The sequence below is a fragment of the Musca autumnalis genome, unplaced genomic scaffold (assembly GCF_047663935.1).
Source record: "Musca autumnalis isolate F117 unplaced genomic scaffold, ASM4766393v1 scaffold_5, whole genome shotgun sequence".
NCBI lineage: Eukaryota > Metazoa > Arthropoda > Insecta > Diptera > Muscidae > Musca > Musca autumnalis.
In genome coordinates this window covers 207,303,141-207,324,726 of record NW_027412088.1, presented here as the reverse complement: position 1 = coordinate 207,324,726, position 21,586 = coordinate 207,303,141, and the positions used below count along the sequence as shown (strand labels likewise).

General features: G+C 35.3%; 1 protein-coding gene across 44 annotated transcripts in view; it reads left to right on the top strand.

The window, feature by feature from the left end:
- The window catches only part of Pkc53E (Protein C kinase 53E), a 168,694-nt gene that overhangs the window by 123,319 nt on the left and 23,789 nt on the right, over nucleotides 1-21,586 (top strand). For 26 of the 44 annotated variants that reach the window (XM_073992934.1, XM_073992948.1, XM_073992916.1 and 23 more), the window contains 2 exons: nucleotides 602-633; nucleotides 1,050-1,129. In XM_073992934.1, the coding sequence (XP_073849035.1) occupies nucleotides 602-633; nucleotides 1,050-1,129 (112 nt within the window). Of the gene's footprint in view, nucleotides 1-601; nucleotides 634-1,049; nucleotides 1,130-4,418; nucleotides 4,534-21,586 lie in introns of those variants that run through there. The other 18 variants (XM_073992927.1, XM_073992922.1, XM_073992920.1 and 15 more) reach the window with 2 other exon arrangements.

The following is a 21,586-nucleotide window of genomic DNA, read 5'->3' as shown; positions in this document are numbered from 1 at the left end:
AAAATTTTCCATTATTCTCCTAAAGCATCATGACTGTTCTCAACATTTAATAAGTCTAATGTTTTAATATAGCTAAACGATTCTAAAATGTATTTTACACACCTCTGTACGCCATTTGCTGCTTATACTTTAAAAGGGATTTTTATTTACCTTCCTTCCACAAAGAAAATAAACTTTTAAATTGTGTTGGTTTTATCAAACATAAGCCACAAAATGAAAACAATAAAATTTGTTGCAAAAACCAAAAGTACTGGACATCCTTGAAATGTTTCAAATCAAACGCAGGCACACACCCACAAAACCAATAGCACTCTCAGACAGAGGAATATTAAGAAAATTAAGGAAATTTTTAAGTGTCTTTAAGCTCTTCACAAAAATCTGGACAGACATTGGCAAAAAAAGAAACAAAATGTATAAGCTATTGTTGTAACAAAAACCTTAAAACTCTTTAGAAAAAAAAAACAACAAAAAACACTTTTTAAGGTAAATAATATGATTGTCGTTGCTGTATCCGTAGTTTCCTCCTTTCCTCCCTTGAAAATAAAAACTTTTTCTTTATAAAATTGTAATTTTATTTTCTCGTTCTTTTATATCTTTACAGGGGTTTTGGCAAGCAAGGTTTTCAATGCCAAGGTAAAGTAGTGTTGCCATACAAAAGAAAATTTAAGACAAGGCAACCACCAGCTGAACGCCACAAAACACACGAGCGCGCACACACACACATGCCGAGAGAAATAAAAGCAACAGCAGTAGAAACAAATGAGGAAGCAGCAGAAACGGCAAAGTGCATTACATACAATCCAGATGTCACATAAAGATTTTCTTTTATTTTTTTGGAAAAGTTTTGGCCTCAAAAACTTTTTCATCTTTACGACATGTGACACGTGTGGTGTTGCTTGTCTTCTGCTGCCACCACCACCACTACTAGCAATAGGTTAAATGCAGCTGCTGTACACTTGTGTGTGTGTGCGAGTTTAAATTTTATGTTATTTCCCATTGTTTCATGTATATGATTTTCATGTTCTTCTTCTTCTTTTTTACATTTACAGTTTGTTCGTATGTCGTTCACAAGCGTTGTCATGAATATGTTACATTTGTATGCCCGGGCAAGGATAAAGGAATTGATTCCGTAAGTTGTCAATTATTTATGTTATTTGTTGTTGTCAAATGTCCAAATTTAGTTGTTTTGTCTTTATTTTTTGTGTTAATTTAGTTTAGTTTTTTTTCATTCATTTTTAAGACTAGCTTAACTTAAATTTATTTCTAGCCAATAATGGGTTACGGGCAAAAAACATATTATATGGTTTTTGGTGCATAGTTTTAGGCATAATTGTGTAAGTGTTATTATATACATAAATAAACAAAAATTTAATGAATTTTGTATAACAAATAAACACTGTGCTGCACAAAATGTGATTTCAGAAATGAAATAGCCATTAATGTGGCCTAGGCCTTCAGAAAATTTACTTTTCAAAGAGAGAGAGAGAGATTGTATATATAAAATTTTGTAGATGATGAGTGACCGACAGATCACCAATTTTCATGCCCGATGAAGTTACGGTCTTAGAATTTTGCATGTGAAGTGGGGAACTAGAAAAGGTTTTGGTGGAATTGTCTTAAAACACACGAAATGTCCGAACAGGTTCTTAAAATCGTATTCTCGATAATTCGTAAGGCCAAAGGACTTGATGAATAGCAAGGGATTTTTTAATTAAGCAGACTGAACTATAAAAAAGTGTTGAATGTTTAGTTTATTCCGTTTCCGAATTATCAGGAATCTAGCATTTCTAACAACACGAGCTCCATCCATAAATCAGCATTGACAACCGACAAAGGCGTAAAAGTTATTTAACAGACTAAGCTTCTAACAAAAAGTAATTACCTGTTTCTCTAAAACGATTCGAATTCAAGGTCATCGGAGATGATTCTTCCAATAGAAAAGTTCATCGGAGATGACTTTTTCTATAGTAATGTTCATCGGAGATGACTTTTCCTATAGAAAAGTTCATCGAAGATGGCTATTCCTATAGAAAGATCATCGAAGATGACTTTTCCTATAGAAAAGTTCATCGAAGATGACTTTTCCTGTAGAAAAGTTCATCGAAGATGACTTTTCCTATAGAAAAGTTCATCGAAGTTGACTTTTCCTATAGAAAAGTTCATCGAAGTTGACTTTTCCTATCGTTCATCGAAGATGACTTTTCCTATAGAAAAGTTCATTGAAGATGACTTTTCCTATAGAAAAGTTCATCGAAGTTGACTTTTCCTATAGAAAAGTTCATCGAAGATTACTTTTCCTTTAGAAAAGTTGATATGAGATGATTTCTCCTACAGAAAATTTGATCGGAGATGACTTTTCCTATAGAAAAGTTCATCAGAGATGACTTTTCCTAGAGAAAAGTGTATCGGGGATGACTTTTCCTAGACAAAAGTTTGCCGGAGATAATTTTTCTTATATAAAACTACATCGGAGATGACTTCTCCTAGAGAAAAATGATCGGAGAAGACTTTTCCTAGAGAAAAAAATGATCGGAGAAGACTTTTCCTATAGAAAAATTTATCGGAAACGACTTTTCCTATAGAAAAGTTCATCAGAGATGACTTTTCCTATAGAAAGGTTCATCGGAGATGACTTTTCCTATAGAAAAGCTCATCGGAGATGACTTTTCATCGAAGATGACATTTCCTATAGAAAAGTTCATCGAAGATGACTTTTCCTAGCGAAAAGTTCATCGGAGATGACTTTTCCTAGAGAAAAGTTCATCGGAGATGACTTTTTATAGAGAAAAGTTCATCGGAGATGACTTTTTATAGAGAAAAGTTCATCAGAGAGTTCATCAGGGAGAAGTTCATCGAAGATGACTTTTCCTATAGAAAAGTTCATCGGAGATGACTTTTCCTAGAGAAAAGTTCATCGCAGATGACTTTTCCTAGAGAAAAGTTCATCGCAGATGACTTTTCCTATAGAAACGTTCATCGAAGATGACTTTTCCTATAGAAACGTTCATCGAAGATGACTTTCCCTATAGAAAAGTTTATCGAAGATGGCTTTTCCTATAGAAAAGTTTATCGAAGATGGCTTTTCCTATAGAAAAGTTTATCGAAGATGGCTTTTCCTATAGACAAGTTCATCGAAGATGACTTTTCCTATAGAAAAGTTAATCGAAGATGACTTTTTTATTAGATAAAAGTTCATCGAAGATGACTTTTTTGTTAGATAAAAGTTCATCGGAGATGACTTTTCCTATAGAAAAGTTCATCGGAGATGACAATGAGGTTCGTTCTCTGTTACACGAACATTAAAAGCCAGTTGAAAACATTTTGTAGCATATGCAAACTCCCCTACTCTTGGAAAAAAACAAATATCAGAGGCAACGATTAAATGTTTTCCTTCTTTAGAATTTAACATTTTCGTAACTAAGGCCACATTTTAGGCTAATCTAAAAACTGTAGCACAGTGCATTTCTTACACGTTTAAATCATACAGAAAATATTCTGCTTCGATTTGTGATGTTTTACTCTTTTAAACACTTTTTGTATTCAAATGCCTATGAACATACATACATTTGCAGCCTACTTTAAGGCTTTGACCTTGTTTTGATTATCCCAATAGCTTACTTGCAGGCATTGTCTTGAATTTCGGCAATTCAAAGTTCAAGTCATTGCCATGCTTAATCGAAAACAATAGAACTTTGGTAATTGAGCTTTTTTATTCTTTGGAGGGCGGATGATGGTCTTGCTTGCTTGTAATGAACACTGCTTTCTCGCTCAATTTTCGCCTCTCAAATGTTTTTGGCCATTAAATGGTCAAGTGTTAAAGACGATGATGAAAACCATATAAATTCTTTTTTGCTTTGGCCCTAATAGAACCAAAAAAGAGGCTGCATCAGCTCATAAGTTTTTATTTTTATGTTTTGCTTTGTTTGTAGACAAAGTTTTAGTCTTTTTCGCTTACTTTTTGTTTTAAGTTCAACTAGACGAATGTTCTTGCCAGCATGAAAGAGTCTATAACAATTTAAGAGATTTTTATGTTTCCACTTTCACCCACCCCTGGCTATTAGATTTAAGTTTCAATTTATTTATTATTCTTTGTAATGTTTTTTACACATTTTTTGTTCTTTTGTTTTATTTTGAAATAATTTATTATTCTTTTCTTGTGGGTGTTCAAATGTTTTTGTTTAAACACTTGCTTTTTTACTACACAACAAAATTTTCGAACAAAAAAAACAAAAACAATTATGAAATAATCTATAAATCAATCAATTCAAATCAACCATACCAAATAAAAAACAAAACAAAAAACGAATATACCAAAACCATTTCAAATTGGCCCGGAATGAAACGTATGATTCGAAAACCGTATGTTCTGACATGTCTCAAAACTTAAAACCTTGCAAATACAAAACAAAAACCCAAAGGATTCACCCAAAACTGTACACCATTTTGAACCATTTACATACGCAGGACCCACATTCTGCGATCACTGCGGTTCCCTATTATATGGCATCTATCATCAAGGTCTAAAATGTTCAGGTAACGTTAAAAATCACTTCTTCCTCTTCTTCTAATTGTCCTCCAGCCCAATAAAGTAAATAACCAAAAATAACCCCAAATCCAAACTAAAAACAACAGGCTATTCCTTTTTTCACTCTGTCTATTTCTCTAACTTTTGCTTAGCCCGTCCCAGTTCAAAATTAAAAACAAAAAAATCTTTCACTATCTCTCTACGTTAAGTTCTCTATTTTTCTTGGTCTGCAAAGTTTAATGTTAATTTTCTAACAAAAATATGGAGTGAGTGAAAATAAAATTAAAAAAGAGAATGATTGTATGAGAATGTATGCCTGTGTAACTGTGTGTGTGTGTGTGATTTTTAACATTAAATGTCTTACAACAACTTCTTTGTATTTCCCAGCCCTAAATGTATGCAGAACATTTGTTTACTTTCATGGCTAATTAACATAATGTTTTCTTCTTCTTCTTAACTATTTAATATACATATGTGTGTTTTTCAAATTATACATATTCTAACATGTGTAAATATTTATTCTTACTTTTCTTCACTCCCACAAGGGAAAGGGAGAGAGTGTAACATATGTTTTATGTTATTCACCCCTTACTTTGTGTTCATACCTAAAAGTATGCAACGTTTTTATGAATTTAACAATGAATTGTATGCTTTTTTTATGATTCAAGTTATGCTTTAAATTGAAGTTAAAGGAAAAATTCCACTCATATTGTTTCTAATTACTTCTTCTTTTATAATTTCTTATGTCTTATATCCGAAATATTTGAGCAACTGAGATCGTTAAAAAAGGAATTTGTTGTAACATTTTACGATTGGATATTTTTTTCTTTTTTTATTGGCAAACTTGGCAAATGTCCTTAAGAAATTCTGCATTTGACTGGGAGATTTGTCGCTTTCTTTATGTTTTACATTTAAATAGCCTATTTGGTTGAAACATGCAAAAGTTTTTTTTCAACTCGAAACAAATTTCTCTCACATCTTTTCTTTTAAAACTCATAAAAATATAATTTAAATGCCAAAGATTATTGCCTTTTAAAAGGGTCAATACGACATTAAATTGTCGAGGTGAATACCCAAATAGCCAGGTTTAATATTTCCAAAAGTTTATATCCTAAACGGGGATAATTGCTATGTAAAGATAAACCCTTTTTCGTTATGTAAGATTACGGAATTAAAGTCATTAAAAGTCAAAAAGTAGTGCCTTCTTAAAAAAGGGGAATGACAACAGCAAAAATATTCATTTTTGGCACTAGGGTGCGTATGATGGTCATTATTAATATGTGTCTACAGCAGGAATCCGCACCATATTTTTTGCACTAGGAAGCTGTTGTGTGAGTGCAGGGTTAAGTTGTACTGTGTGTGTGGAGAAAGATACGTTCCCTGAGAGCACGTGTGCCTTGTTTTGCTTATCGCAAAAGGGCACTCACGTACTCTTAGTTAAGGTTTCTCTCCCCACACACAAACAAACACAATTTTACTAATTGAAAAATCATGTATTCGCACACTAACAGCTCCCTAAAGTATATGTTTAAAAAGGCGAATACCTTATATAATTTTTAAATGCGCTTTTTTCCAACTCAAAGAAAAAACTCGGAAGCCTATAAATATTTCATTTTCGGAAATTTCATTCCATATTTCTATCTGAAGATTGGGGCCCAAAAACTTCCTTTAAAGTAACTTCGGAAGTTTTTGAATTATTCTGGTAGTCGAAGTGGTAATTTTGAAGACGAAAATATTCTTCTATACAGTTTCACCGTTTAGACCCATTTCAGCAGATTCTTTGCGGACTTTTTCAATGGAGTTTATTACAGATTGCAGAGTTCATACCACGGTGTCGATGTCTTCGGCATAAATGATTGTTTTGTGTATAATGTGTCATTTCTATACAGTTTCACATGATGTTCAACACGATAAAACTCATTGTCAGGAACTTTTTAATTTTAGAGACGTCATTTACGCTATCTACCTGTTCACAAAAAAGCTTCCAGGAGTTCCGTTTGGCGTTTCTTGTCATTTTGTTGTATTCCTTTAGTTTTGTTTGGTAGTTGTCCCAGAATACAGCCGCTTTTTTACGTTTTGCCCTATTGTAAAGTCTTCGGACCTCTTTGCCTTTGTTACGAATTTCCCCTGTCATCCAGGGTTTTTCGTAGGCAGATTTCCTCTCTCGAAGTGGGCAACTTTCTTCGAAAGACCTTACTAGAGCCTCTGTTAGTTTATTGACATTTCTAGCTATATCTTCTTTGCTTAGGCAAACCTCAACTTCTTGCCCTAGTCTATCTTTAACTTGTTTTCCGAATTTAGTCCAACTTGTTTTGGATTTGTTTCGGAAAGTTATCGGATTCGGCGGTGGCCTTGATATTTTAAACCTAATATACCTATGGTCAGAGAAGGAGTGTTCCTTTGAAACCCTCCACTCAAGTACCTCGTTTATTAGATTTTCTGAACATATTGTTTCATCTAATACTTCCTCCCTAACTCTGTTAACAAAGGTAGGTGTATTTCCTATGTTAAGGTTTATCAGGTCGTTAGTATTCAAAAATTCTATAAGGGCTTGACCCCTCTTGTTGGTGTTAGTACTACCCCACGAAATGTGGTGAGAGTTAGCATCGCTACCTACTAGTACTTCGTTACCTGTTTGCTTGATTTTCCTCACCAATTGCTGCAGCTCCGACGAAGGTGGTAATGTCGGCGAGTCGAACGGCAGGTAAATTGATGCTATATACCATATTACGATTCCCTTGCTTCAACACTGTGGCGTCCGAGGTTGACAACTCTGGGGAGAAAAGAAAGCATAAGTTTTTATGGCATATAATACAGGTCCTCGGTCGGTTTCCTGTATTAGCGTAAAAGAGTTGGTAATTAATGTGGTTTAGTCCGGAAACCTTGTTCTTTACGGTCCAAGGTTCCTCGATTAAACCGATGTGTATATTACCTTTGTTTATTTTATCCATCAGGGCTTGAGTTGCCGTTTCGCTCCGATGGAGTTTTATCTGGATGACCTCAATCATGAGTCATCCAGTAAGCGGGCTTCTTGGGAGTCGCTGATGGCTTCAACCCGCTCTTCGGTTTTGCTCGGTGGTTTGTCCTCCTTGCTGGATTGGTGCCCTTCCAACTTTAAAGGTGACTGCAATACAGATGTAATACGCCTTGCCCTTTGTCTTTGTAAGACTGGCTAGTGAGAGGTCGTCAATTCCAACCACAAGGAGAGTGCCATCCCCTTTCTCCTCCCTGTGGAAGACTTCCCACCTCTTCACTTCCAAGGTCTCATTTTGCTTGCCAAAGACCCCGAGCATGCGTTCTGTCTCGAACTTGCAGCCATAGCCTTTGACGTAAACCGTCGCTTTAGTCAGGTAAGGTATCTCGTCCTTCCTCACCAGCTTCAATTTGCCGCCTTCCCAAGGAGTTGTCACACTGTTGTGGTATTCTAACAGATCCCCTTTGAGCTCGCTGCTGACAATTTTTATTGGCCCACTCTTTAAAATGTGTTCCAGTATTTTATCGCTGACCATATTTTCGATGGCCTGCTGGTGTTCTTTAGGTAATCTGCCGGACCCTCTACTGGTATCGATCACTGCATAGCACCTCTCGTCCCTGTAGTTCTTCCTAGCCACCTTGGCGTAAGTAGATGGCGGCTCCGAAACAGTCTCTGTGCCCATCTTCCTCTTCTGGATGGCCCTGGGCTTTTTATCGAAGCCCTTGGAAATTCCAGAGGATTTCGCGGTAGCACTCACCTTCTTCGTGCCCTAGCACTCCTTCTCGCCCTCCGTCGGAGGGTTCTTTGGGCAGTCTCCTTCGCGTGGGTTTTGAGAGGAATTGCTTAGGGCATTTGATGGTGGGAAGCTCAGTTTCTTCTTACTTGGTTTTGCGGTATTTTCTTCCTCTGGAGATCTGATCCTCTTCGCCGCTTCCGAAGAAGTGGAGGGATTGTTGATCTCTATTGGGGCGGCCCGCTGTTCTTTATTTAGCTGTGCCTGGATCCTCCTGTACCTACGTCTCTGGGCTCCAGTCCACCGAACTTTTTTCTCCGTTGTAAGTTTTGATACGCTTTCGCTTACCTCTTCTACCATCTTGTGGACCTCCTCGTTAACGGGCTTCTCCACAACGGTGGTGTTGATTTTGCAGCTGCTGTCTGATTCGGAGTCAGGGTCGCCCCCATCCTCGGATGGCTGGGTCCAGATTAAGCTCTCCCTACGCTTCCCCTTATCCTCATCTTTTTTACCTTTCGATTGCGTGCTTGGCAACCACATCTGTGGGATATGTTTGCTCACAATCGCTTGATGACGACGAGGTGTGACTCGCAGGCAGATCACTATTCCCCGCCGCTACTGGGTTATTTAGGCCCTGCACCGTAACGTTTATTCTTTTCTTGTCCTGAATGTTTGTTTTTTGTTTTAGGGGAACACCCCCGTAGTCGGTTTTTTGTCCACGGGAACCTCAGAGGTTCCAGAAGTAGGTGGTCGTGCCACTCCACCCTAGACGGGTCATGTCACAAGTGATTTCCCTCGTAAACGATAGAGTAGCACGACCATCCACCTCCACCCATCCGCCAGTGGGGACGCGCCCGATAGGATAACTGACAAACACCCTCGCTCCTTAAGATGGCAATTTTTTCCCATTTTGGAAAATACCTAACTTTTGCTACACGTAGTGAGCTATTTGATTTTACCCAACGTTTTCAGTGTTAAAAAATAATTTCTGCCCGTCTAAAAACATTGCTAAATGTCAAATATATTGGGCAAATAAACGGGAAGGATTAAGGTACTAAATTTTAATGAAATTCCAATTTCAGTGGACTAGAACTTTTAGGGAACAACATGATATTCGCGGGAAGATGTCCAAATTGTCACCTTTTAGTCCATATATACTTTTGTATTAGTACCGTTCTGTCCGTTTAAATTTATTGACATTACTGGGTAAAAATGTGTATTTTTTTCTATACCGTTTCCCATATAAATTACAGCTTTCTTTCCACAAATCGATATTTGCAATTTGTCAAATTTGCTACTTTTAAAATTATAAATTTTAAAATCACCATTAAAGTCTTAATAGTTTCATGTTCGTCCTCTTAAAACCAAAATAATTAAAATTCTTATTTTCCCCAACCTCGTCTGCCCATAGGAAAGTTATGTGAACAAACTCCCATGTGAATATTTACAGATCAATTGTTTTTAAATGTTAAACAAAGTTTATGGTTACAACAATAAATGACTTTTTGTTAGCATTCAGTTGTTGTTGTAGTTTTCTCTCCACACAACAATAACGACAACAGCAACTATAACAACAATAAAAATGTAAATCTGTAATAACATGGAAGTATTGTCTGAAACTCCATGGTAAGATAAATGTTTAACAATTCCATGATCATTCAACAAATAACTTTTGTGTGTGCAGAAACAACAACAACAACGACAATAACAAAAACATATTGCATAGACAAGCAGCAAAGGAAATTTAACCCAGATGTAGATAAAGTTTTCACTTGATATATTAGAGTAATCAGTAGTTGGATTTAAATGCAAATTGCCAAAGGCATCTGTGGGGAACAATAGAAAATTTTTGTTTTGTTTGGAATTGTTTTTTGTTCTGGAGGAGGTGTTGTTCTTTAAAGGAATTTGTAGGGTTCCACAAAAAGACTTGCTTTAGAAGTACCCTAATAAACGCTCATACAAATCTGTTCCTTTTCCCCACATATATTGTTTGACATGTAAATGGACCATATGTTATCCTACTGAATACAACACAAATACATACATAAATATCAATACAAATGTCACAAATGCTGGTGTCTCTCTACATTACCATAACTGTAAAAATGTTCAAATCGGTTTCTGCTGTGTGTATTTGTTGTTGGTAATGATGTTCACGCAAGACCTGTTGACAATTCCTGACAGTTGGCAATTGCTGGTTAGATTAAATGTTACAACAACATCAACAGTTATAAACAATTGCAGTGATAAATAAATTTGTTTGCATTTTTATATAGCAGTTTAAGAGGCACTGGGAAAAAATTACGATTATCTTTTAATACATGGGGCATATGATTGCTGTCAACACTAGAGTTTGGCAATCTCGTTCAATTGAACGATCAGGATCACTATCTGCTTCAATGGACACCGGTAAAACTGCGTATACTTAATTCGTTTTCGAACGAGGACAGTGATCCGGATCGTACAATTAAACGAGATTGCCCAACTCCAGTCAACACAGGTAAAAGAGGTCGAATGATTTAAAAAAAAATGTGTGGGTTCCCGTACTCAAAAACTTTTAACAGTTTTTAAACTTGTAAAGGAAAACATAGTAAAAAATTTCAAAAATAGTCGACTATAGCAGGTTCTGGAACAGACCAATATGGTTTTTCATTCTCAACAGTAATAATTTATGGTTATTGACATCTACTCCTCAACCCAATTATTTATTATTTTATGCGCCTGTCTTTAACGGTTACTGCAGCCACCAAGACTTTGCCAATCAAGATCTTTGTTTGCAAATCTAATCCCCAACACTTAATACATATATTAATTTAATCTAAATTCAAATTAAGTCAATTTTCTTTAAACCAACAAAAACTGCTTTGCGTTTTCTCTTTCATCTCTGCCAATGTTATTTAATTTAAATAAACATTTTTTAAAAGGCAACTAAATAAATGTCAACTGTTTATACAAAATTTACTGGTGGCTTGTTTCTGTATTATGCCGAAAATTCCACACGTGTGACATTATAGCAAAACGAAAATCCTTAGGACATACGTTCCACGTGTTCTTCTTGTTATTGTTGAATTTTCCCAACAAATCAACAAAGTGAAGAAAAAATATTATTTAAAATTTACTATTAAATAAATATTTACACAAGTTTTTGCAGGTTCATGTTGCCATAACAACACGTTTCTTCTGCTAGAGGGGCAGGAGTGGATAAAATCGTGTTATCATAAATATTAATAAGTTTTAGAAAGGCAAACACAATAAAAATGTTGTTTACTGTCATTTAGAAACTTCATTTTTGTGGTAGCTTGGATTTCGGCTACATATTAAATTCTCGGTCCATTTACCTTTGCTGTCATAGATAATGACAATCGCTTAGGTTGCAGGCAATGATAATGATCGATTGCCAAACATGTTGGAATTTTTATTTGACATTTATTTTTTTCCAAATTGTATTATAAAATACCCAAGAATAATATATGTTTGATGCGTCAAAGCCGTAAGGGACATTATAATGGTCATTTTTTGGATAATCCATTATTTCAAACCATTCCGAAGAAATATGAAAATTGGTGAAAACAAGTGGGTGGGTAATACCTCCCCCTTGAAATAGAACAACAATGTGAAGGACAGTGGAACGTATGATTGTTTTTAATAGCGACGTATGGTGTATACAACATGTGTAATATGTCGTTACGTATAACCCAAAGTCCGACTCTAAGAGACACAATGTTGTGTTTCAAATCAGTTTGTAACTCATATTTTTTTAAGGTGGAGAAAGAAAGATTTTTTTCGCGAAAAAAGAGAAAAATAAACAAGTAAAAACGGCGTTAAGTTCGGCCTGGCCGAACTTGTTATACCCTCCACCACGAGTTATATTGAAGTAAAATGTAGAGTTGGGTAATCTAGTTCCTAGTTCCTTGTACTAGTTCCAAAACGTATGCGTAACATCATGAAATATAACGTGTGATGTTAAGTATACGCAGTTTGTTTAAAGAAAAAATGTGGGCCATTGGAACTGCGAAGTGAACTATATAGTTCCATATAGTTCCTTTGGCACAACTCTAGTAAAATGGAATGTATGAATAAGATTTAATACTAAATTTCAGCAATTTTGGTAAAACAATGTGAGGCACCATTCTATGAAACCTATTTCAGAACGTCGATCCATACCGATAAATTTCTGACCGAAAGTTTTTAGACCCAAAGAAGACTAAATACCGAAAATCGGGAGATATCGTTCTATGGGGGCTATATAAAGGCGTTGACCTATACGACAAATTTAAAGAAGAAAATTGATTATCCCCAACGTTGTCTAAATACCAAATTTCAGCCATTTCGCAGGAATGTTGAGGCCACAACCTTCAAAATACCGAAAATCGGGAGGTACCGTTCTATGGGGGCTATATGAAGGCATGGAGCGATACCGACAAAATTCTGGTAAAACGTTTTATACCCCCAACGTAGAATAAGTACCAAATTCCAGCCATTTCGCTGTGCTAATGAAGCTAAAACCTTCACAACACCGAAAATCGGGAGGTACCGTTCTATGGGGGCTATATGAAGGCATGGACCAATACCGACAAATTTCTGGTGGAATGTTTTAGTACCAAATTTTAGCCATTTCGGTGTGATAATGAAGCTAAAATCTTCAAAATACCGAAAATCGGGAGGTACTGTTCTATGGGGGCTATATGAAGGCATGGACCGATACCGACAAAATTCTGGGGGAAAGTTTTATACCCCTAACGTAAACTTAGTACCAAATTTTAGCCATTGCGGTGTGATAATGAATCTAAAACCTTCAAAATACCGAAAATCGGGAGGTACCGTTCTATGGGGGCTATATGAAAGCATGGACCGATATCGAAAAAATTCTGGGAGAAAGTTGTATACCCCCAACGTAGACTAAGTACCAAATATTAGAAGTTTCGGTGCGATAATGAAGCTAAAACCTCCAAAATACCGAATATCGGGAGGTACCGTTCTATGGGGGCTATATGAAGGCATGGACCGATACCGACAAAATTCTGGGGGAAAGTTTTATACACCCAACGATAACTAAATACAAAATTTTACCCATTTTGGTGGGATAATTAAGCTAAAACCTTAAAAATACCGTTCTATGGGGGCTATATCAAAACATGGACTGATATATCCCATTTTCAATACCAACCATCCTGCAAGTAATAAAAACTTCTGTGCCAAACATTAACTCTCTACCTTTAAAATTGCGAGCTGTATCTCGATTTAAACAGACAGACGGACGGACGGACGGGCAGACGGACATGGTTAAATCGACATAGAATTTTATGCTGATCAATAATATATATACTTTATAGGGTCTCCGACGTATATTTCGATGTGTTTCAAACGGAATGACAAATTTAATTATACCCTCCATATGGTGGAGGGTACAAAAACGATGGGATATAAAGGGTCTATAGAAGCACCCTTTGATATAGCAAAGGTCTATAGAAGCACCCTTTGATATAGCAAAGGTCTATAGAAGCACCCTTTGATATAGCAAAGGTCTATAGAAGCACCCTTTGATATAGCAAAGGTCTATAGAAGCACCCTTTGATATAGCAAAGGTCTATAGAAGCACCCTTTGATATAGCAAAGGTCTATAGAAGCACCCTTTGATATAGCAAAGGTCTATAGAAGCACCCTTTGATATAGCAAAGGTCTATAGAAGCACCCTTCGATATAGCAAAGGTCTATAGAAGCACCCTTTGATATAGCAAAGGTCTATAGAAGCACCCTTTGATATAGCAAAGGTCTATAGAAGCACCCTTTGATATAGCAAAGGTCTATAGAAGCACCCTTTGATATAGCAAAGGTCTATAGAAGCACCCTTTGATATAGCAAAGGTCTATAGAAGCACCCTTTGATATAGCAAAGGTCTATAGAAGCACCCTTTGGTATAGCAAAGGTCTATAGAAGCACCCTTTCGTATAGAATGTCTGTATAGAAGCACCCTTTCTTACAGAAAGTCTGTATAGAAGCACCCTTTCTTATAAAAAGGCTCTATAGAAGCACCCTTTCTTATAGAAAGGCTCTATAGAAGCACCCTCTCTTATAGAAAGGCTTTATAGGAACACCCTTTCTTATAAAAAGATTCTATAGAAGTACCCTTTTTATAGAATGACGCTATAAAAACACTCTTTCTTATAGAACGTCTCTATAGAAGCACCCTTTCTTATAGAAAGACTCTATAGAAGCACCCTTTCTTATAGGAAGGATCTATAGAATCACCCATTCTTATGGAAAGGCTCTATAGAATCACCCTTTTGTTATAGAAAGGCTTTACAGAAGCCCCCTCTCTTATAGAAAGGATCTATAGAAGCACCCTCTCTTATAGAAAGGCTCTTTAGAAGCACCCTCTCTTATAGAAATACCCTATTTTATAGAATGACTCTTTAGAAGCACCCTTTCTTATAGAAAGGCTCGATAGAAGCACACTTTCTTATAGAAATGCTTTACAGAAGCGCCCTTTCTTATAGAAAGGCTCGATAGAAGCACCATTTCTTATAGAAAGGGTCTATACAAGCAACCTTTCTTATAGAAGGGGTGTATAGAAGGACCCATTAGTAAAGAAAGGGTCTATAGAATCACAATATCTTACAGAAAGGGTCTATAGAAGCACCCTTTCTCATAAAAAAGGTGTTTATAGAAGCATCCTTTCTTATAGAAAGGGTCTATGTAAGTATCCTTTCTTATAGAAAGGGTCTATGTAAGCATCCTTTCTTAAAGAAAGGGTCTATGTAAGCATCCTTTCTTATAGAAAGGGTCTATGTAAGCATCCTTTCTTATAGAAAGGGTCTATGTAAGCATCCTTTCTTATAGAAAGGGTCTATGTAAGCACCCTTTCGTATAGCAAGGGTCTATAGAAGCACCTTTCGTATAGAATGTCTGTATAGAAGCACCTTCTCTTATAGAAAGGCTCTTTAGAAGCACCCTCTCTTATAGAAATACCCTATTTTATAGAATGACTCTATAGAAGCACCCTTTATTATCGAAAGGCTCGATAGAAGCACTCCTTCTTATAGAAATGCTTTACAGAAGGGCCCTTTCTTATAAAAAGGTTTTATAGAAGTACCCTCTCTTATAGAAAGACAATATAGAAGCACCCTTTCTTATAAGAAGCATCTATAGAATCGCCCTTTCTTATAAAAAGGCTCTACAGAAGGAAAGGCTTTACAGAAGCACCCTTTCTTATAGAAAGGTTCAATAGGATCACCCTTTCTTATAGAAATCATCTATAGAAACACTATTTCTTATAGAAAGCTTTTTTAGAAGCACACTTTCTTATAGAAAGCTTCTATAGAAGCACTCCTTCTTATTGAAAGCTTCTATAGAAGCACACTTTCGTAGAGAACGGCTCTATAGAAACACTCTTTCTTAAAGAAAGGCTCTATAGAAGAACTCTTTCTTATAGAAAGGCTCTATAGAAGCACTCTTTCATATAGAAAATCTCGATAGAAACATCCATTCTCAGGCTCTATAGAAGCAATCTTTCTTTTAGAAAGGCTCTATAAAAACAACTTTTCTTATAGAAAAGCTCTTTAGAAGTACCCTATTTTATAGAAAGGCTCTATAGAAGCACCATTTCTTTAAGAAAGGGTTTATTGAAGCACCATTTCTTTTAGAAAGGGTCTATTGAAACACGCTTTCTTATAGAAAGGGTCTACAGAAGAACCCTAACCCAGCTTGTATTTGCGGGCCCCAATTCCGACTTCCAACAACCTCATACTCGAATACCAAAATGCCGTTGCTGTAATATTTTCGTTTTGTAACAAATTTGAGTAAAATTGGGTCCGATTCTATTCATCCAGTTTCTCCGACATTCTGCGCTTATATCCAATACCCTGGTGTTGGATATTTTTGAAAACTCAGCTAAATTTGGTCTGCGCTACTGCATACATCCCGAGAAAGTTCCAAAACCAATCTTTACAATTTCCTATTAGCGACATTCAATTATTTAACCAATTACACTTATTTTAACAGAAATTAACCGAGGCCCGTTAATCACAATCTTTTAATTAATTCTGCAATTTGTAATTTATTTTGCATTGGCAGATATTTAAATTTGATTGAATGTTCGATTTAATGGGCAGCTCATTAAAATATTTAAAATTCATGGCTAAAAATCACACAGAATGATAATTATCATTTAATTATAATTAAAATACATATCGCTCATTTACACAAAGAGTGGCATAACTCAAAAACTGCGTTTGCTGAGTTAGCAACTTTTATTTGTTCTATGATTTCTATTCACCGTATGTCAAATTTTCATCTTGATATCTCTAAAACTCAACGTTACAGTTACAGCATAATTCAACAAAAACGTTTTTTGAGTTCATGAAGCTAAAACACTTCAAATCATGCTTGATCTTGCACAGAAATTTAGTACTGATATCCGGATAGCTGTTTGCAAAAAAATCCAAGTAATTATTATATTTTTTGTGCAGTAATGCTTTTAAGTTGGGAAATCAATTTTCAATCGCCAGCTTAAAACGCGTTTTTCTCGAAACTGGATTTTTTGAGATGTGTCACTCTTTGAGTAAATGAGCTATATGTATAATTCTGAGGTAAATATTGAAAATGTTTTAAATAAGCCTCTCACCTTCAACCCCTTTGAACTGTAATTGAGCTGTTGTTAATTAAAAACTCCATCATACACTGTGACGTATAATTAACAACAAACAACTCATACGTCCCACAGACAGCCACGGCTTAATGAAATCTCATACACCACTGCGTATGATTAAGTTCACACAATGGCCATCATACGCCCCCCAAAACCACTGCTATCGAAGATTTCATTACACAATTTCCAATAAACTCCACGTATCGAAGTTGTTCTCATTAAACAGCAGTTAGCTGTAATTTACTACCCAATTAGTTACAACGTTTAATTATTTCACCACCAATTTACAATAGGTTTATAGAGAGGTTGATAGAGGTGAGGGGAGACTTCAAAAAAAATCAATTGAATTTCCTTTAAACTTAAATTTATTACGAAGGTAACTTTAAAGACAATCACTTCCGCTTCTGTTTCCATTTGGACGTCTAGCATTTTTCTGCTACAAAAATCATTTTCCCCATTTCCAATTTGGCATGTAATATAACTTTGTTCTTCCAACGTATTGCCCAACCAAAAGTTGGCAAAGCATAAAATGACTGTGGACAAGAAAGAAAAAAAAAACAAAAGCGCTTTGTACAAAATATAGAAAGTGTCAAAAGTTTTCATCGTTGTGTTTTTTTATTAAAAATTTGTTCGGCATAAATTTTGTTGGAAAAGAAATAAAAAACACAAATGACAGGAGACGAGAAAAAAACAAATACTGTCTGATCTGGCATTACCATAATGGTCACTTTATAAAGTATTTCTATATTACTACAAACTTTGAAATGACAACAGGCGTGTCGACAAGTGACAGGTACTGAGGAATTTTAACGGAATTCAGGGAAAATCATTGGAAATTAAAAGGAAAACATAAGCTAAAATTATGTTAGTTGTCTTTAATTTTTATTTGTACTCATGTGGTATGTGTGACGTATACGTGACACCATCAATTATACGCATTGGAAAAGAAAATCAAAATCAGCTTAGAACCCATGGTGTAATAATACAAGGTGCAAGTGACAATCAGTTGGTTTTTTACTTTTTTATAAACTGAATTGTCAAAACATTCCAAAATTTAATAAATAGATTTCTAATATGTTCTATACAGTGCCGCTTAATAAACATATGAAGTGTGGAATGTGTCACATTATGTATAGAGTAAATTCGAAGTCAATTAATATTTATCTTCAATCTTTTAAATTTATTTATCTCTCCACATCGGCCAAACCCTTCTTATGGCGTATACGCTACTGTAATAGTTATACGCTCTAAAGCATATTCCAAATAATTTTGCAAAAACCTGGGGCTGGATTCTTATTCTATGAAAATTTGACATGATAAATATTTCCTTTATAATTTTTTTAATTGGACAGTTTTTTCCTTTATAAAAGTTTTCATTTCACATTTTCATAGAAACAGAATTGAACCCCTGATTACAATTTGCTTTTTTTATTTGACCTAGACAAAATAATTCCATTGTCAAATGTCTCGTCTCCCTTATACCTTGTCAAAAAACATCCACCTCTCCAAAGCCTACAAACACTTTGAAGATGCTTATCATGGTTATCTTGTAATGGAAACAACATTTGTGTTACCTTGAAACCAACAGCCCAACATCTGTTATGGCCAGACAACAAGTATACTTGGAAATGTAAAGAAGAATGTCAAGTAACAAATATTACAACTGCCTACTTGTAACAAAAACTTATGTCAGTGAACATTGTTGAACAACTTATGCTCACCCTAACCCCTGTTGGTCATTTAAGTCTGACTGGAAGGCCAAGGTTAGATATAACAATTTTCTTAAATATTTTTGATAAAGAAATTTAGTTGTGTCTTTAGATATTCTCCTTTGTTGAGCATCGAATGACCGAAACAAGGAGATATGAAACTAGAAAACAAACAACTTAAATTCTTGGAAAGTTGACATAGATAACAGGAATTTCATCTCTTTAATAAATGTCATCAGGCAAAATGTAGCTAGGAAGTGGAAACAACAATGTTATTTTGTCTCGTTGCTGGTTTAAATGTCCCTATAATAAGCTTTGATTTTCCCTCTCCATATGGAAAACGAAATAGTTTTAGAAAAAAAAAATTAACCCATGGTGAATTGATTTGAATTAATTGTATAAAATTGAAACAAAAGTTTAAAATTTTTTATAAAAAAATTATGTGTGTCGAAGAAGTCATTCCATGTAAAATTGTTAACCAAGCCTTCGTAATAATATAATAATGTAATAAACATTGGGGCGTATAACGTATAAAAATACCTATACGCTACCAATTTCAGACCAAAAAGAGAATGGTAACTTTTCATTAATTGCATTTTTTAATTGATTAATGGATCGTGAACTGAGAGGAGTTGCATTGAAAAATGAAATCTAGCGAAGTCCCACATATGCACCCAATATGCAAGGATAATTTCGCTGGTGGTTATTTAGCTAATGCGGCACATCGGTGGTTAAAAACCCCAGCATAATCTTGGTTAAAACCCTCAGCATGCATTTTAGTAATGTAAAACTTCTCTACAAGTAACATCTGAACTCACTCATCGTAGATGACTTATCCTATAGAAAAGTTCATCGTAGATGACTTTTCCTATAGAAAAGTTCATCGTAGATGACTTTTTCTAAAGAAAAGCTCATCGTAGATGACTTTTCCTATAGAAAAGCTCATCGTAGATGACTTCTTCTATAGAAAAGTTCATCGTAGATGACTTTTCCTATAGAAAAGTTCATCGTAGATGACTTTTCCTATAGAAAAGTTCATCGTAGATGACTTTTTCTATAGAAAAGTTCATCGCAGACGACTTTTTCTATAGAAAAGTTCATCGTAGATGACTTTTCCTATAGAAAAGCTCATCGTAGATGACTTCTTCTATAGAAAAGTTCATCGTAGATGACTTTTCCTATAGAAAAGTTCATCGTAGATGACTTTTCCTATAGAAAAGTTCATCGTAGATGACTTTTCCTATAGAAAAGTTCATCGTAGATGACTTTTCCTATAGAAAAGTTCATCGTAGATGACTTTTCCTATAGAAAAGTTCATCGTAGATGACTTTTCCTATAGAAAAGTTCATCATTTATCGCAGATGACTGTTCCTATAGAAAGCTTCATCACAGATAACTTTTTCTATAGGAAATTTATCGCAGATGACTTTTCCTATAGAAAAGTATATCGTAGATAGCTTTTCCTATAGAAAAATTTATCGGATATGACTTCTAGAAAAGTTGCCAAGCTCTCCAATCGTTTAAGATTGTCGTACTGTATTTTCAGCAGAGCTCAGAATTAGGGTGTCCAAAAAACCGGTTTTTCCAAACAAAACGGGACTTCGGTAGACTCCTAATTTTTCAATGTATCTCTAAAGGCCTAACAGCTCAACTCGAAAGAGAATTAATTAAAACGGTTTTCGGTTAACCGAAATTTTCAATTTTTTCAAAAACCGGTTTTCGGTTTTCAGCATTTGCCAAAACCGGTTAACCGGTTTAAACCGGTTTTGTTAAAAAGGTACAAAATTGCTTATAATTTATAAATAGTTGATTAACAATGTGCGACAAGGGGTAAATTAAGTATAACGACTTCGTTATTATATAATTTTCTCAAAATATCCTTGTTATTGGTATTCAATCTCGAAATGGGTTCTGCAAAATAAAGGCAGAAATTGTGCTCTAAGAATGGTAAACCATACAAATATAAAATTGTCTACCAAAATTCTTCGTCTCGCTCAAACCTCAAGTTATCGTGAAATGCCTGAATCCAACATTCATTTTGTTACCGTTACCCTTTATAACCTGACATTCGTCTAAAGATTGTGTTAATAATGCACAGATTACCCCTAGTAAGGCTGATCATAGTGAACATTCGGCGATCTGTTTATAATAACTATGTTGGACTAAACATTGGGTTTAAATTGTAGCTACTACAGCTCTAGTTCCTAGTTCACTGTACTAGTTCCAAAACGTGTGAATAACGTCATACAAACTGCTGTGTGATATTACGTATACGTAGTTTTCACATAAAAACGATGTGGGCTATTGGAACTGCGTAGTGAACTAGATCGTTCAATTGAACTAAATTGGCACAACTTTACATTTTAAACAAAAAATATTTCAAATTTAAAGGTTAATAGTTAAGTTTAGTTTACTTTCAAGGAAACAATTGTAGTGAAATAAAAAAATATCATTATTTTTTTAAAACCCGTTAACCGACACAAATAACCGGTTTTGTCGGTTAACCGAAAATGACGTTTTTGGCGAAAACCGGTTTCGGTTTTGTAACTCGAAACCGGGTAACAGGTTAACCGGTTTCGGTTTTGGACACCCTACTCAGAATACTCGCGATTGAAACTCTTCTCGAATTCTAGCCAGTTGAGGGGGACAACTTGTCCCCTCTCCCCAACCAAACAAAAAATTACCCCACCCACAAATAAACTTACCCCAAACCCACCAAAAAATTGCACCCAAAAAAAATTTTCCACATTTCCACCATTTTTTACTCGCGAATAAATCGGAGCTCGGATTTTGAGTAGTCGAATTTTCTGGAACAGGATTAGTATGAGACTAAAATCTTCGAAAATATCGATAACTTAAGCGATGCTTCCTCCCACTAGAAGGATGAAAAAAAAAATTTACTCCTATAAAAATGAAGCATAAGAAGGCCAATCTTCGACCTTCATGCTCTTGCCAAAGTCTTTATAAGTCTTTCCACGAGAGTGAGGTAAGCGGTTAC